Here is a 16,854-nt window from a genome sequence, read left to right as displayed (position 1 = left end):
TCTTCAGATTATAAAAGCCAAATAGATGTTAAATTCCTCAAGCCACAGGGAACAACAGGCCAGCCCTGAGTTCATTCATTCAGCAAATATTTACTGAGCAATTACGTGCCAGTCCAGCTCTGGAAATACAAAGGTAGACATGGAGGCTCCTACCCTCTGCAGCATACAAGGGCCCATATCCTCAAAAAGCATCATCCCCATCCTTGCCGGTGCACCATCCTCTACAGTTAGAAAGGACACACCCAGCCTTTATTTCATTGAATTGCCACACCACAGCTCCCCATCTCACAAGCCTAATGGTCACTAATTTTCTTTCTGTTTGCACAGAGGGAAACAGAGGCCCAGAGAAGGGCACTGTCATGCTCAAGGTCATCCAGCAGACTGGGGGTGGTTGTGCCAGGCCTCAGCTGCCACTCCTGATAAGGTAGAGAAGTGTCGTCCTTGAAGAGGGCTATAGGGAACACCTTTAGGTAGAAAGTGAAAAAGAGCTTCCTAACAGAGACACAGCATTCGTCCTGAGCTCCCCCAGGACCAGCTCCAGGTTCACCTGGCCCAGGGCTCCCTCCCCAGAACTCACCAACAGCCACCTGGGCCCCAGCAGAAAGATGCTGTGGGGACCTCACCTACCAGAGATGCTGAGTGGGCTTCTCATATCTCAAATCTGGGGGAGGTGGGAACAGCAACTCCCACTTCATGGATTTTTGTCACAAGGAGCCTCCAATCATTCACGAACCAAACTTGTCTAGATCCCATCCAGGGGCAAGAGGCTGTGCCCAGAGCTGTGTGGGTGGAGGGTCACCCATCAGAACAATTTCCTGAGTAATTATAGGTCAGGCACTATGCCAGGTGCTGGGCACGGTTCCTGCCTGGTGGGAGCCCACAAAAACCTGTATACAAACAACCAAACCACTGCTACACAATGTGTGGTCTCTGGAGCAGCAGCGGCACGACTGGGAGCTCATCAGACATGCAAAGCCTCAGACCCCAGTGCAAACCAGCTGAATCAGAATCTTGGGCACAGGAAGGGGTACCCAGGAATCTGTTTTTCAAATCTTGCCAGATGATTCCTAATGTATACATGAAATTGAGAACTACTGGTCTAGGCCACAAGGCCTTCCCCAACCTCCCTACTTAAACTGCAAACCAGCCCCTGGACTTGACACTGCAACCTTCTTCCCAGCTTCAATTTTCTCTGTAGTACTGGCATCAATCAAAATACCATATATATATGGTATCATATGTATATGATATGTATATGGCATCATAATATATATGATATATATACCGCATATATATATATGATATATATCTCATATATATACCATATATGTATGATATATGTATCACCCATCTATTTATGACTTCCCTTGCTGATATGTAAGCTCCAGAGTCACTTTGCTTCACTGCTATAGCATCAGTTGCCTAGCACAGTGCCTAGCACAAGAAGGTGACTGTCCCCTTTTGTTTGTTGATTGAACGATGGATGGCAGAACATGCCAAAACCCATGAAGCACCCATTCCTGGGGGGAACCTGGAGGAAGAGAGAAGGTTGCTGGCCATGGAGCACTGCATAGAAAAAGTGGTACCCAGGTTGGCCTTGAAGGATATTTGGAAGGGATGAAGGATACTTGGAACACAGAGTTGCTAAGCCTATTACTGGAATAGGTCCCAGATGGCTAATACCATTGCTGTCTAATTAGTAGCTGGTATGTGCCAAGATCTGTCCTAGCCTATGTCACCTCACTTAACTCTCTGGAACCTCAGAGATGGTCAGTATCATCCTCAAGAGAACACTGAAACTCAGAGATAGTAAATAATTGCCCCACCCACAGAAAGACCTGTATACGAACGTTCACAGCAGCTTTATTTATAATAGCCCCAACCTGGAAACAAACCCAAATGTCCACTGGTAGGTGAACAGATAAACCAATTGTGCTATATTCATACAATATAATGTTACTAAGCAATATACTAGAACAAACTATAGATATGTACAACATGGTTAAATCTTAAGGACACTTCATTGAGCAAAATGGGTCCAGATGCAAAACTGTATATGCTTCATACGATGTTCTAGAACTTAAATTGATTTAATACACTTAAATTGAACTTAAATAAAGCATTGACAATAGAAATCAGATAAGTAGTTTCCTCTAGGGGTAGGGGGTGTTGACTGGAAAGGAGCATGAGAGAACTTTCGGGGATAGAGAGTTTTTTATCTGGATTGGGATAGTGGTTACACGGGTGTTCTTATTTGTCAAAACTCATGGAACTGTACACTTGAAATTCGCATTTCATTGTATGGAAATCAGATCTCAGTAAAAAAAAAAGTGCTAAAAATCATTTGCCCTAGGTCACAAAGCCACAACTGGACCCAGATTTGCCCAATTCCAATGGCCAGCTTCCACCAGTCTGCCACAGTTGAGTGGGGAGCCCCAGGCAATGACCTCAGCCTGACAAAGTGCCTTGCCAAAACTCGAAGGAAAGGACTGTATAGTTACCCCAGGAAGGATGTCATGACTCCCAACCCCTAAACCACAAGACTTGTGGGAAGGCCAGACGAGTGTCAAGCTGGGAGTCAGGGAGCTTGTGTTCAGGCCTCAGCTGTGCTCTTCACCTGCTCTGGAATCTACGAGTATATCACTCCATGACTCAGTTTCCCCTGGTGTGAAGGAAGGGGGGATCAATGGTTCCCAGCAGGGGGCCACGGACCCTGGGGGCTACAGGGCCACAAACCCCTATGCTCACCAGGCATCGTTACTACACGAACTAAGTCATGTGCCTGCTTCGTAACTTGTGAGCTATTTTTCAAATGCATGCTAATATTATTGTGATTACTAAAATAAACATCTATTTCAAAGCAAAAAGGAAACCACAGCAGCTTTTTGCCATTGTGTATTTTTTTCAAACAAAAGATACCAAAAGAGCAGCCACTGCTCATGACTTTGGTTTAAAAAGGCTGGAATCTCTGTGTTAGGGGATTGCTAAGGGGAGACAGTCACCAAGGGAACGGTCGCCAAGGGCCCTTCCAGGTCAACTGCCCCATGGTTGTCCAACATCACTTGGCAAATGCTTGCCCTTGTGTTTCTCAGGTCTGGGTCCCTGTGGGAGCAAGTCTCTTGTCTGGACTCCAGGCACCAAGCCCCCAGTGTGCAGGCTGTGTCCTGGCTCTGCAGCTCAGTCTACAGACCCCAAGTGTGGTCATGGCTGTACCTTGGGCCTGTTTCCCCTCCAGTTCTGATAGTGACCAGCTATAAGGATCGAGCCAGGCCATTCCCCTCCTCATCCCTCAACATCACCTTCCTGGCACAATACGCCCCACCCCCCAATCGCCAGCACTGAAGGCAAATGCCCACTTCTGATCTGCTACCAACAAGCTTCTGACCTACCCCTGACTGAGCCAAGTGACTTCCCTGACTCACCCTGCCATGAGGCTGAAGGATTGAGAAGCAGGTCTCACATCCAAGTGCAAGGTGAGATCTTTAGGAGCTTTCACCTCTCCTAGTGGCTCAGCTGCCATCCTCTTCCTCTTCCTGGACACACCCTCTGCTCTGGGCCAGGGATTCGAGATCACAGACAGAAACTAGAATCATCAGCTTCTCGTTCCCTGATAGGTGCCCTTCCACTAGCACTTCACACTGCTTCTTGGTGCTGAGTCAGAGCTTTATAGTGTATCAGAATAAAGTAGGGGCTTCAGCTGGGTACCCCCACCCAAAGGCCCCCTTATGAGACCACCACTCCAGTTTACAGAAACACCACCCCCAAAAGGAACACTCCAAGCTAGCAGCACCTACCCAACCAGGCTTTGAGGCACAAATCCCCCGTGTCACCCATGCCCCCAAACCAGAGGCTAGAGCCTTGCCAACTTCTTGTTTTAAAAAATAACAAAGCCAAGGGCAGCAGACAGACCAGCTGCCCCTACACCCAACCATCTTCTTCCTGAAGACTCCACTTGCTACTTTTAATCAATTTTCTCTCCATCTGATGGAAGCAGCCCAAGACCTGGCCTTCTCTTGAAGACACCATCCCCCTCTTCGGCTTCTAACTTTGCTGGTCACAGGACAAAAGATAATCACTCCATCCTCCTGGAGGCCTCACTTGCCGCCCACCCCAGCTCCACGCCGCCCCAGGCCCTGTAACCCCGGACCCCACCCCATGCCCCAGACGAACTGAGGAGGGCTTTGCCCCCAGACTCCAGAAGCCACTCCCCAAGGCCTGAGGACGTACTCATAGAGGCCCAACATGGGCGGCCCCTGGTTCCGCGCAGGGACGCCCCTCCCCACAGCATCCCCGCAGCAAGAGGCTTAGTTTAAAACCTGGAGGGTGCGGTTGAGATCCCGGGAGGGCCGCGGATCCAGCCACCCGACGCGCACTCACCACGCAGCGCCACCAAGCCCGCACGTCTGCGCCACGGCCACGGGGAAACCCGCGCGCACCGTTAAATCCGGGCTCCGAGTGACGAAAAGCCGCGCTCGGCTCCGGCCGGCCAGGGACCGACGCACCGACCCGCGGACTCAAGGACCGTCCTGCTTCCTAACTAAGTTTGAAAGTTCCCTCCAGGGCTAGGGAAGGGACGCGGACTGCGCCGCTGCACCTCAGCGTCCCGGCCTGGGCTCCGCGCGGGGAGCGGGGTCGGACGCCGCCCGTCCGGGCTTCCAGGCGCTGAGCTCGCATCGCGCCGGGCGCAGCGCGGCGGGGACCTGGCTGAGGGTGGGGGCGGCGATCTCGAGAAAGAGGGGAGTGTCCTCCACCGCAGCCCCAGCCTGGAGGGGCGCCCGCTCGCCGTTCCTGGGGAGGGGACAGACCTCGATGGGCCACTGCCAACTCAGAATCCAAAGCCCCACCAGGCAGTGAAGGCCAATTAGTAAATGGCCCAATTAGTGCGCAGCGGCGCCAAGAAGTTAAAACCCCGACGCGAGTGTGGACGACCAAGGTGGGGGAGGGTCGATGTGGGGGCTGCGGCTGCCCCGGGGTGTGACCACTAGTGACTCTGTGACGGTCAGGGAGATTAGTATGTTTGACGTTCGCCGTCCATGGGGTGGCTGTGTGTGACAGTGTGCAACTGTGTGTCACTGGAAATGCGAGTGACTGTCGGAGTGACTTCTTTGTGTGCCTGTCCCCAGTTGTGACTGCGTGTGACAGCAGAGAGGAGCATGGAACGGGGTGTGTGGCATCGTAGTGTGGGAATGGGTGACTCGTATGTGGCGGTGTGACAGTGCAGATGGGCGAGTGACTGAGTGTGGTTGTGTATAAATGACTGGAGACTTGTGTGGGACGGTAGTGTAAGTAGGTGCGTGGCTGTCTATGTGTGACAGTGGGTCACTGTGTGTCGGCTTAGGAATGAATGCGCTGCTGTCAGGGGGACGTGGGTGAGTGTGTGTCACCCAGACATCGCGTGAATGACTGTCGGGGTGACTTCTGCCCGTGATCCCAACAACTCCTGGGCGTGAGTGTCACTGCCAGGGCATCGGCGTGAGTGTCGTACCCGTCGGCGGGGCTGATGGGTGCGTGTCCCCGCGCGTCGGCACTGCCATCATCTCCCCGCGTGTGTCCCCGAGAGCGCCCGCGTCCCGAGCCGCCGGGTGACTGCTGCCCGCGCTCCAGCCCGGGACGCTCTGGCGCGGCGCGCGGTCCGAAGGCGCGGGCAGGCCCCTCTCGCCCGGGCCCCCACCCCGCCCCCGCCTACCTTGCCGCAGTGGTAATAGTCCAGGGGCGCCAGGCCGGCCGGCTCGGCCCCGGGCCGCGCGCCTACCGCGGGCGCCGAGGGGTACAGGCGGACGTCCATGGCGGGCGCGGCGGCGGCGGCGGCGGCTCCCGCGGGCAGTGCCTGGGCGGGCGGCGGGTGGGAGCCAGTGTGCGAGCGGGTGTGCGAGCGCGGGGGGCGGGCCGGGGGCGGTGCCCGGCGGAGCGCCCCGCCCCCGCCCGCCAGCCCGCCCGCGCGCGCTATTGTTCCGGCCTCGGGCGCCGCGGAGGGCCCAGGGCCCGGGCCCAGGGGGCGAGGTCCCTCCCGCGGTCCGCCTGTGTCTCCGCCCCCCTGGGGGTCCAAGAGGGTTTCGCTCCTGTCCCTTTCCCGTCCCGCCTTCCACCACCAAGGGTGAGGGGAGGGAGAAGCCGGTGAGACACCCCTCCCCAGAAGTGGGACACCCCCGACCCCCTAGATATTTAGGGCGTTGCTGAACCCCACGCGGCGTCTGGCAGAGGGGAAGGAACACTCGGATATGAGTGCTGCCTTACCCGGGGGCCGCGGCCCTGACCCTGAGGCTGATCCTCGGATGTCCTCCACCCGTGTTCCGCTGATCTGAGTCACTGTGAGAATGGCCCTGGGGGATTGCTGCTTAAACTCTCACTTTATATATGAGGAAACCGAGGCAAGGACTTGCGGCGTCGGTAATGGAGTGAGCTCCGCTGCCCCCAGAGGATCCAGGACGGAAGTCACCGGAGAAGGCAAAAGGATCCTGCCCTCTTTAGTGACAGGGAGAGAAAGGACCATTGAAATGGCCTAGAAAGTGAAGTTCTGGGGAAGGGTCCAGAATCTGACACACACACACACACCACAACCACCACCACCACCTCCACCACCACGGTCTCCTGGAGCAAGAGGAGAACGGAAATGGGTGCCTCCCATGGTGGGACAGAGAGGTGACTGACACTGGGGCCCTCTCCCACAAAAGAAGCCCCCAATTTCATCTCAACACCTGCTAGCAGCTGGCCTGCAGCTGTTCCCCTTCTTTTCTAAGAACTAAGTCTCTACTCCCTTAACCTCCCACTGACTGGGCCACCACACAGCCCTCTGTTTCCTGGTTCTGGCACACTGGGGATGCCTGGCTCAGAAGGGCCAGGAGGCCAGGAGGCAGAAGTGGGTCAGGATGGGGTTCGTGGGTGGCAGCAGGACACTGGGATGCTATTTGGACAAAAGGGAGTGAGCCAGTTGCCAGCTTGGAACTTAGCTCCTAACTGCTCCTTGGGCTTTGCTGGTCCTGGCTTCAAGCTAGGACCACAATTTGTGACCATAAAGATCCCCTAATGTAAGATAGGTGTGGGAAACAGGCTTTTGCTAAAAGTTTGGGAACAACAGAAGGAAATTACAGCTCAGAAAGGAAAGAACTTCTAACTGAATTTCAGCAGTCATTGTTTCTAGAATTCAGTGCCGTATCTCATTAGAAGGAATTTCCCTCTGGCCCATCTCCTTTTTTCCATCTGCACATCCAACTGACCCAGCAGTATTTATTGAGAAGATCACCTTTCCTCCCACTTTGCTGCAGTGTTAACTTTGTCATAAATCAAGTAGTCCATATGTACATGGGACAGTTTCTGAATTTTCTAGTGTGTTCCATTAGCCTATTTTTCTCTCCTGGTGCTTTATCTCACTGACTAAATTTCTATTGCATTATGATAAGTCTTAATGTCCCCTCAAATGAGGCTACTGACTGTTATCTTTAAGATTGTCTTGACTATTCTTGACATTTGTACTTCCATAGAAATTTTAAAATCAGATTGTCCGTTTAAACACACACACACTTCTGCTGAGATTTTAGTTGCTATCACATTGAATCTTTAAATCAATTTGGGTAAAATTAACATTTTCAATGTTAAGGCTTCCTATCCATAAACATAGTATGTCCCTTCATTTATTTAGGTTTTTTTTTTTTAAGTTCTTTCAGCAACATGTTGTAATTTCCTATGTAGAGAACTTGCACATCTTTTATTAGATTTACTCTTGGGTATTTTATGTTTTTGATGCTATTATCAATGGTTTCTTTATAAGTATATTTTTTTTTCTGTTTGTTACCAGTACACTATGGTGGTTTTAAAACAAGTCAATAAATTATTTGACATTCTCCCAAGGGGTAGAGTCTAATAGCATTCGCCTTAAAAAGTGTTGGTCTCAGTGAATGGTTTTTAACAAATAGAATGTGGCACAATGTGTGCTGTGTGGCTTCTGAGTCTAGGTGATGAAAGTTGAAATATCTTTTGCCTGGCTCCCTCTCTTGGGACATTTGTCTTTGGAACCCTAAGCCACTATGTAAGAAGTCCTGGGCTGCCGTGCTTTGAAGAAGTCTGAAATAACCCTCACAGAGAATCCATATGCAGAGACTTAAAAAAGAGTGGAAAATGACTAGCCAGTCCCCTGCTGTTCCAGCTCCATCTACTGCCTGACTGTAACCACATGAAAAACCTTGAAATATCCAGCTGAGCCCTTCCTGAATCCAAAATGCACAGAAACCATGAGAGATAATAAATGATTATTGTTATTTTAAACCATGAAGTTTTGGAATGATTTGTTACTTGGCAATATATATCTAGAATGTGTAAAACAGTGGATTTTGTATAATGCCCTTTGATCCAGTGATACTGCCAAACTCATTTATTCTAATAATTTATCTGTAGATTGTTTAAAATAAAGATACTATATTCTATTTCATCTATAAAAATGAAAGTTTTGGTTTTCCTTTCCAATCCTTAAACATTTTGTTTATTTTTCTTGCCCTGTTGCACTGGCTAGTGTTGCCAGTATATATTGGAAAGAAGTAATAATAGAAGGCAGCCTTGTCTCATTCTCAATATCAAAAGGAAAGCTATCAATATTTCACTATCCATTATAGTGCCAGCTGAAGGTTTTTTGCTTTCTTCTTTGTTTAATTTCATTTTGTCTTTTGTAGATCCCTCTGTTGTGGGTTGAGAAGGTCAATCTTCACAGCAATCCTCTGTGTCAGGAAATAAGACTGCTGTGGCCATTTTACAGATGAGAAGTATGAGGCCCAGGGAGGAATCCTCAACATCACAGTGTAAATAATAGGACTAATCAGCATTACCTAAGTCTGGAAATCTCACCTGGAGCATATTTCCACAGTCTTGGTCTCGCTAACTCCGCTCAGAGCTATAGAACAACATCCACCAGAGGATGGAGGCCCATGTGCAGTGGATCAACTTCAGGAAGCCATCTGGCTCTCCTGGGGTCTGCCAGCAGCAGCAAACACCGACCCTGCTGGTCACCTCTGTCCACTGCCTTCCCTGAGAAGAGGCCGGCACCAAAGAGTTCTCAGGGAAGTCTGGCCGTAGAGCCCAGCAGGGAAGCCATGCAGACCCCAGCACTTGGGTTTGCCATTTTTTTGTTGGGGGTTGATCAGGTAGAAAGTTAATGACTCAGTTCCCCCAAAGAAACACCCCAGCCTCATTTGTTGTTCTCAGGATGGGAGTGGGACTCCTCTTCCTCTTGACCCCATGTGGAATCTGTGAAGAGGGGAGTCTCAGAGCTGCTCCATGCCCTGCCTGCAGCAATCCAGTTTGGGGACCCAGAGCATCTGCTATGCATCTTCTGGTTCTTAGTTTCCGATATCACAAATAGCTGAGATATCAGAATATGAATGTGCCTTAATATGTTTTGTTGTTATTCAGGTACGGTAAGGCAAAAGGATCAGGAGACAATTACCATTGAAAAGATAGTTTGTTACACACGGTTCCCAAGAGGAGAGGCATGCCACAATGCCACGGAGGCCACATGCAGAAGCACCAGGGTCAGTCAGGAGGCGGGGGGGGGGGGGAATAATTGTAGGCAAGAGCATTTATTGTGGTTTCCGTGAAAAGGAACAGGCAAAGCAGCGTAAATAGATTTAGGATTGGCTAGTTTGAATAATTTCCTACGGACACATGGGAGAATTATACTTCCCATCGACTTGAACTTAGGTACAACCTTGTGACTTACTTTAGAGAAAGGAACATAAGCGTAAGTGGTGCGAATCACATTCAGGTGGGACGTTTAAGGGTCTGGGTATACTTAACTTTGTTCCCTTTTCCTTCTACCACGAAATCCCTAACAAATTCCAACTCAATTCATTAAGACCCAATTCAAGTAACTTTTTGGTGGGGACTTCTCCAAGACTCTAACTCAGTGCTCCAATTTGCAGCTCCAATAACTGTCTGCACATGGGACCGTTAGTGTAGATTTCACTGAACCATAATAACACACTTGTCCTATGAGTATCTCCAGGGCAGAGATGATGGCTCGCTCATCTTGGTGCCTCCAATGACTAATACAGGATGGATGTTTCATGCCCACTTCCAGGGGATGTACAGCTTTCAAGGGACTTCCTATCTGCACACACACACACACACACACACACACACTCACTCAGGAAGAAGTAGCCTCTGAATTGTTCAGGTCCTAAGGCACAGATGGGCCACATTTGCCAGTAAGAGGAATCACAATTTAGCACATGTAGGTGACTCCCAGCAGTATCTGCACCTCTCTTCTCTTCCTTTCCAGTGGCCACTGTGCTTACAGTCTAGCTCAGGCTTAGACGTAGTGGGATATGTTAAGCTGGACTGGGGTGTGGAAAAAGGAGGTCCCCAGGAAAGAGCTTAGCTTACCTCTCTTGGCTGGGGTCCTCCAAAAGTCGATCCTGAGGCAAGGGACCTAGTGCAAGTAGTTTACTGGAGAGTGACCCCGGGACACACAGGTACGGGGCAGCGAAGTAATCACAGGATTGAAGTCAGCAAAAGGCACATTATCAGGCAAATTACCCCTGCTGGCAACTGCAGCTTCACTCCACGGGGGGATTCAGGAATACAACCTAGACACTGCCTCAGAATTATCCCACGTGAGGGGCAAGGAGTTGGGAGTCTTTACCCACCAACTCTTCACTGTCTTGGTTGAAGGCTGCTCTCAGAGGGCATTAATTCCCAGGTAGTTCAGCCTGGCAGGTAGAATGGGGCTCCAGCAACGAGAGAAAACTGTTAGACCAAGTGATGCAGGTACCAGCAGCCGGAAGCTGGGGCTTCCTGCATTGGGATGGTGAGGTTTGTGGGGATGGGGACAGAGCCCTGGGGCTCAAGTCCATCTAATAACAGAGCAGAACTCTGCTTTCCTGAGGCACTCACTCTGTGGGCATGTATGTATGCATTTCCTTCAGGAACTTGGTTGAGGTGGGTGTCTATTGCCTAGAGCAGCAGTTGGGCCTTCCTGGGGCCCTGGCCATTGTACCTCCCTCAACAGCACTCCAACATGTTTTATTTCTGACAACTGCCAAGTCAGCCCACAACCTTCACTCAAAGTGTCTGTTGGATGAAAGATCAAATGAACCAACACACATGTGGCAGAGACTTTAGCACAAGATGATTCACTCAGGCCTTGCATACAGGAGCACTGAGACACCAAAAGCTCTGAGTTCAATTCCTGAGCTCCGCTCAACTCCCTGTCTTATGTTACCCCCTCACTGCACTTCCCTGTGCCTCAGTTTCACTTCAGCAAAATGGGATGGTAATGCCTACTCCACTGGTTTGTTGCAAGAAGCGATGAGGAAACAGCAAAAGCACTTCTAGAACTCTGAAGCTCTATTTAATTGTGAGTTATTGTTATTAAAACGTGTTTTCCTTGTCAACAGCTCTAAAATCCCCTCACAAAAGGTAAGGACTTCTCCCTGACGTTCCACCCATGAATCTCTGTCCAGCTTTCCAGGGGGGCAGTGCCAAGGTCCACCTGGGAGACTTTACACTCCTTGGACTCTCACCGGGGGAAGAAGTTGGGGCTGGAAGGAAGGAGGGAGTGTGGCGACTCCTTGGAAGTTCACAGAGAATCTGCTGTGTGAACCAGCACAGTATCTTTGGGGATCTTCTCGCTGGCCTTCATGGTGGGCAGAGTTATTAAAGCACTTTTTACAAACGAGGAAACTGAGGCTTGGAGAGAAGTCCCTGAACCTCAGGCACACAGCCAAGACTTCGTCAAGCTGGATTCATATTGAAATCCACGCTTCCTCTACAGCAACACACGCTACTTGAGTTTAAATTAAATCATGCAGATTGTCTTACAATACAAAGGGCTTGAGTGAGCTATCTGGAACACATTCCCTGAGAACTCTCAAGATTTCCTTACATTTGTCTGTCATGTGCACACCTGTATATTATTATATGCTGGTTACAGAAGGAGAGAAAGCAAAAAAGTTAAATGTGAATGAACCCCACTCAAAAAAGAAATAGGAAATTACCATGTGCAGCTGTCTAAGGGGAAACAGAAAGCAGTTCTAATGACAGCTAAAAAGTGCTGAGCGCTAGATGTGTGCCAGGCACTGTGCTAAATGTACATCTGTTACCTCTATTAATCTCGACAACAATGCTGTTCTTATCCCTATTTTACAAAGGAGGAACCTGAGGCACAGAGAGGCCAAGTAACTTACCTGTAGTCAGTACATGGTGTAGCCAGGATTTTCAACTAGCCAATTTGGCTCCAAAGCCGACACTCATAACCACTAGCCTCACATATCTCTAGTCTTACATATATTTCAACTTATGCAAAAAAGAAAACTCTGTTAGTGTTTAGATTGGAATTACATGTAGTTATTAAATTAACTTGGGTAGAACCGAGTTTTTTAATAAAAAGTCTTTCAATCCTTTGAGATTTTATAAATATGTATATAAGTATAAAGGAATACTATTAAAGTTCTGAATGAATATCTTGTGTCAACAAAATTTACTAAACTCTCTTATTTGTTCTAACAGTTTTTCTGCACATTCCCTTGGATTTTCTGCATGAATGATCATATTATCTGCAGAAAGAGAGAGTGATTTTTGCTCTTCTGTTTCAATCATCTTACTACTTCTTTCTTTGTCTTTTTTATTGCATTGTCCAGTTCCTCTAGAATCAATGTTAAATAGAAGTGTTGATATAAGGAATTCCTGTCTTGTTTCTTACTTCAATAAACACACTGTTTATATTTCACCATCAAGCCATTAAGTAAAATACTTACTGTAAAATTTTGGTAATACTCTTCATCAATTAAAAATTTTTCTTTTTATTCCTATTCTGCTAAGAGATGTTTCTGGGGGCATGAATTAGTTGTAATTTATAACGCTTTTTTAGCATATATTAAAATAATCATCTACATTTTATTTTCTACCAATATTATAAATTATATTAGTAGATATTTTCATGGTGAACCATCCTTGAATTCCTGAGATAATTGTTGGAATGTTGATTCAGTCATAATTTATTTTTTAATGCACTGCTAAAGTCCTTTTGTATGATTTAATTTTGAATTTTTGTGCCTATATTAATAATTGAAATTGGGCTTAGATTTTTTGTACTGTTATTGCCAAGCTTTGTGCACCAAGGTTATACTCATTTTGCCTAATGAGTTGAGGAAGAATTTGGTAACTGTTTCAACTGCTTAAATTATAATTGGATCATTATGGCTTACATTTTTCTTCAATAAATGTTGGTAAATTATACTTTCCTAGAAAGTTGTTCATTTTCTTTAACTTGTAAATTGCGTTAGTGTAAAGGTGTTTTTAGTCTTATCTTATGGTTTTATGAAGTCTTCTGTATCTATTATCTATGCTTTTTCTCTTTTTTCTTAATCTATCATATTCAAGGTTTATCTTTGTCATTAGACTATAGTTTTTCTGTATTATGTATTTTCTATTTTCTACATTCTCCTCTAGTCTACAAATTTTCTGCAGTAACTGTAAAAAATTCATGTGTTTTAAAACAAAGATAATAGTCAATTATCTGGCACTAAAGGTAAATAGTAAATTACCTGGCACTTAGAAAGTATTTGGCAAATTACTGGTAAAATTCATGTATGAAAAGTATTTTTGATCACATACCAGAGACCAGTGTGATTCAACTATGATCAAGACATGATTTGTGCTTTTACGGAGCTCACAGCTGAACTCGGAAACAGACAAGCAAAGAGCCAAACAAATACAGTGTAATAAACATAACCAAGGTGAGTAAAAAGTGGAAGGGGAACACAAAGCAGGGCTTCCTGAAAGAGGTGATGCTGCACTGGTCACTGTTGGATATTTAGGAGTTAGGCAAGTAAAGATGATGTGTATCTCTTGGCCCTACCCTTGGGCCCATCTTCAGTTGACTCAGTTCTGAGCAGGGGTTGGCTGCCTGGACTCAAGAATCTATGATCTTAAGCCTCCTTCATTTCCATAAGGGAATGTATGCTAATGTTTCCCCCTTCTGAGGATAATGATGCTCCACTTTGGATCCAGACATTTCTCTGGCCTATATTCTCCATCACCTGTAGTAGCCTCAGTGAGGTACAGGCTTGGACAAAGGAGAATAAAGATAGAATAAGTTGTCTCTCCTACACTGTTGGTGGGAATGTAATTTGGTGCATTCACTATGGAGAACAGTATGGAGATTCCTTAAAAAACTAAAAATAGAGTTACCATACGATCCAGTAATCCCACTCCCGGGCATATATCCAGAGGGAACCTTAATTCAAAAAGATACATGCACCCCAATGTTCACAGCAGCACTATTTACAATAAGCAAGACATGGAAACAACCTAAACGTCCCTTGACAGATGACTGGATAAAGACGATGTGGTGTATATATACAAGAGAATACTACTCAGCCATAAAAAAGAATGAAGTAATTCCATGTACAGCAACATGGATGGACCTAGAGATTGTCCTACTAAGTGAAGTTAAGTCAGACAGAGAAAGACGGATATCATGTGATATCACTTATATGTGAAATCTGAAATAATGACACAGATGAACTTATTTACAAAATGGAAACAGACTTACAGACATAGAAAACAAACTTATGGTTACCAAAGAAGGGGTAGGAATAAATTAGGAGTCTGGGGTTAACAGATACACACTACTATATATAAAATAGATAAACAACAAGGACCTATTGTATAGCACAGGAAACTATATTCTATATCTTATAATAACCTATAATGAAAAGGGATATGGAAACAAATGCATATTTGTATAACTGAATCACTATGCTGTACACCAGAAACTAACACAACATTGTAAATCAACTATACTTCAAAAAAAAAATAGAGTTCATTGTTACTTCTCACCCTGAAGAAGATATTTGACAAAGCCCCTTATAATGACAGCCATTCTCCAACTGCTGATGGCTTTGTGAACAGGCCCAGCCTTAGAAGAAACATCAGAACAAGTACATTAACATAAAAGATGTAAACTCTCTAATTACTCCCTTCCAGTTCTCTTCCTTAGGATCTCAGGAAACTATCTGGCTGAAGCCTAAATTTCCTGGTCCAAAAATGCTCAGAGAATTAGGGCTTACAATGGCTATAACTGGACAGGGAGAACAGTTTGGTTAATGGCCATAAGAAATACAAAGGGTTTCTCAGTCCTGGAATGCTGACAGCAACCACTCAGCTGTGGACTCCCTGAAGAACACTATTGAGCACTTTCTATGTACTAAGCGTTCGACGCGTGTTACTCATTTATTCCTCTCAGCCACCTGTGAAGTTGTTGCTGTCACCATTCCCAGCTTACAGGTCAAGAAAGTGAAGCTCAGAGAGGTTAGGTGACTTGCCCTATAAGATTCTAGACTGAGATTCAAACCCAGACAACTTAGCCCTCGAGCCTTAACCACCATCTCAAATGGGGTCACGTCTCCAGTGCCTGGGACAGATCCTAGGTGACTAAAGAATGGAGTGAGTGAAAAGAACGAATTACCATGAAGGCTAGGAAGCAACATGGGAAATTATTTTATTATAATGATAAGTGAAAGACAAATAACAAAATGGGGTGTGTGTGTGTGTGTGTGTGCTTGTGAATGTCAGGGATTGACGGGGAAAAAGCATGAGGGAACTATCTGGAGTGGAGGGAACTTTCCTGATGTTCTAGATCTTGACAAAGGTTTGGGTTACACACCCTAATGTAAACTATGGACTTTGGTTGATAATAATGTGTCCATGTTGGTTCATCAGTTGTACCAAATATGCCACACTGATGAGGGATGTTGAGGGTAGGGAAGTATATACATGTGGGTGGGGAGGGCTATGTGCAAACTCTCTGTATATTCTGCTGTGAACCTGAAACTGCTCTAAAAAAATAGTTTATTAATTGAAAAAAAAAAAAGGTTTGGGTTACACAGGCAGATGCAGTTGTCAAAATGCAGAGAATGTATATTTAAGATTTGTGCATTTCATTGCATGTAAATTTCAAATCAAAAGAAAAAATGTGAACCAATATTAGACTCTAATTAATTACATGCATGCTGATGTACTTTAGGGGGAGTTAAAGGATGTCTGCATTTGAAATGTGTCCTCAAAAATAAGAAGGATTGAAGGATGGGTAGAGAAATGGCTGGATGGATAAATACATGATAAAGCCAGAAAGAGTAAAATGTTAATGGCCGAATCCAGGTGGTGGATGTGCAGGTGTTTGCTGTATTAATATTCCTTCAATATTATTTATTAAACTGTCATAGTAAGGTGTTGAAAGAAAATATCTTGTATGTTGTAGTGGAAATTATGTAAAGACATTTTTTTCCTGACACTTTGCCCGCATCCTGCTATTTATGATGCTTTCCCCTTTAAAAGAATGCCCTTCCTCCCTCTCTTCCTTCCCTCCCTCCCTTCCTCCCTCATTTCATCCAGGAAATAGCAACTAAGTGCCAATGCTGGGTTAGCAGCAAATCCCTTCTCAGATTCCCCTCCTCTGCCAATCCCTGCTCACCATTTCCCTCAAGCAGCATCAGATACATCCTCTGATGGGCAACTATCTTAGACCCCAACTAAAGGCCATTCAGAGTTATAAGATCACAGGTTCGTGGGAACCCCACTATACCATCAAACTTGGAGAGAAAGAACCTGATTTATCTTTGTATCCCCCACACCAGCTCTTGGTCTGGCATGCAGTGGATCACCCAGCATCGTCTAGGCACTGCAGAGACAGAGACAGAGAAAAAGTGTCCTGTGTCCAGTAGGTAGAATTCTAGACGACTTTTTTTCAAACTTTCTTTAATGGTGTCTGATTGCCTTTTGGATAAGAAGAACACACAGCTCACCCTGGGGCCCCAGCGATGCTGTCAACAAGGCTTTTCACCCATCGAGGGAGGGGGAACCGGCATG

The 16,854-nt window shown here is 46.5% G+C and overlaps 1 protein-coding gene across 5 annotated transcripts in view; it reads right to left on the bottom strand.

Moving 5' to 3' along the window:
• Positions 1-16,854, bottom strand: part of TOX2 (TOX high mobility group box family member 2) — a 212,581-nt gene that overhangs the window by 115,431 nt on the left and 80,296 nt on the right. Inside the window, exon 1 of one of the 5 annotated variants that reach the window (XM_072944271.1) lies at positions 5,687-5,829. The exons of 3 other annotated variants lie outside the window; for them this stretch is intronic. In XM_072944271.1, the coding sequence (XP_072800372.1) occupies positions 5,687-5,785 (99 nt within the window). In that variant the 5' untranslated portion in view covers positions 5,786-5,829. Of the gene's footprint in view, positions 1-4,377; positions 4,485-5,686; positions 5,830-16,854 lie in introns of those variants that run through there. One more of the 5 variants, XM_015237797.3, reaches the window with a different exon arrangement.

This window comes from Vicugna pacos, chromosome 19 (genome assembly GCF_048564905.1).
Source record: "Vicugna pacos chromosome 19, VicPac4, whole genome shotgun sequence".
Classification (NCBI taxonomy): Eukaryota; Metazoa; Chordata; class Mammalia; order Artiodactyla; family Camelidae; genus Vicugna; species Vicugna pacos.
This window is presented reverse-complemented; position numbering and strand designations above follow the sequence as displayed.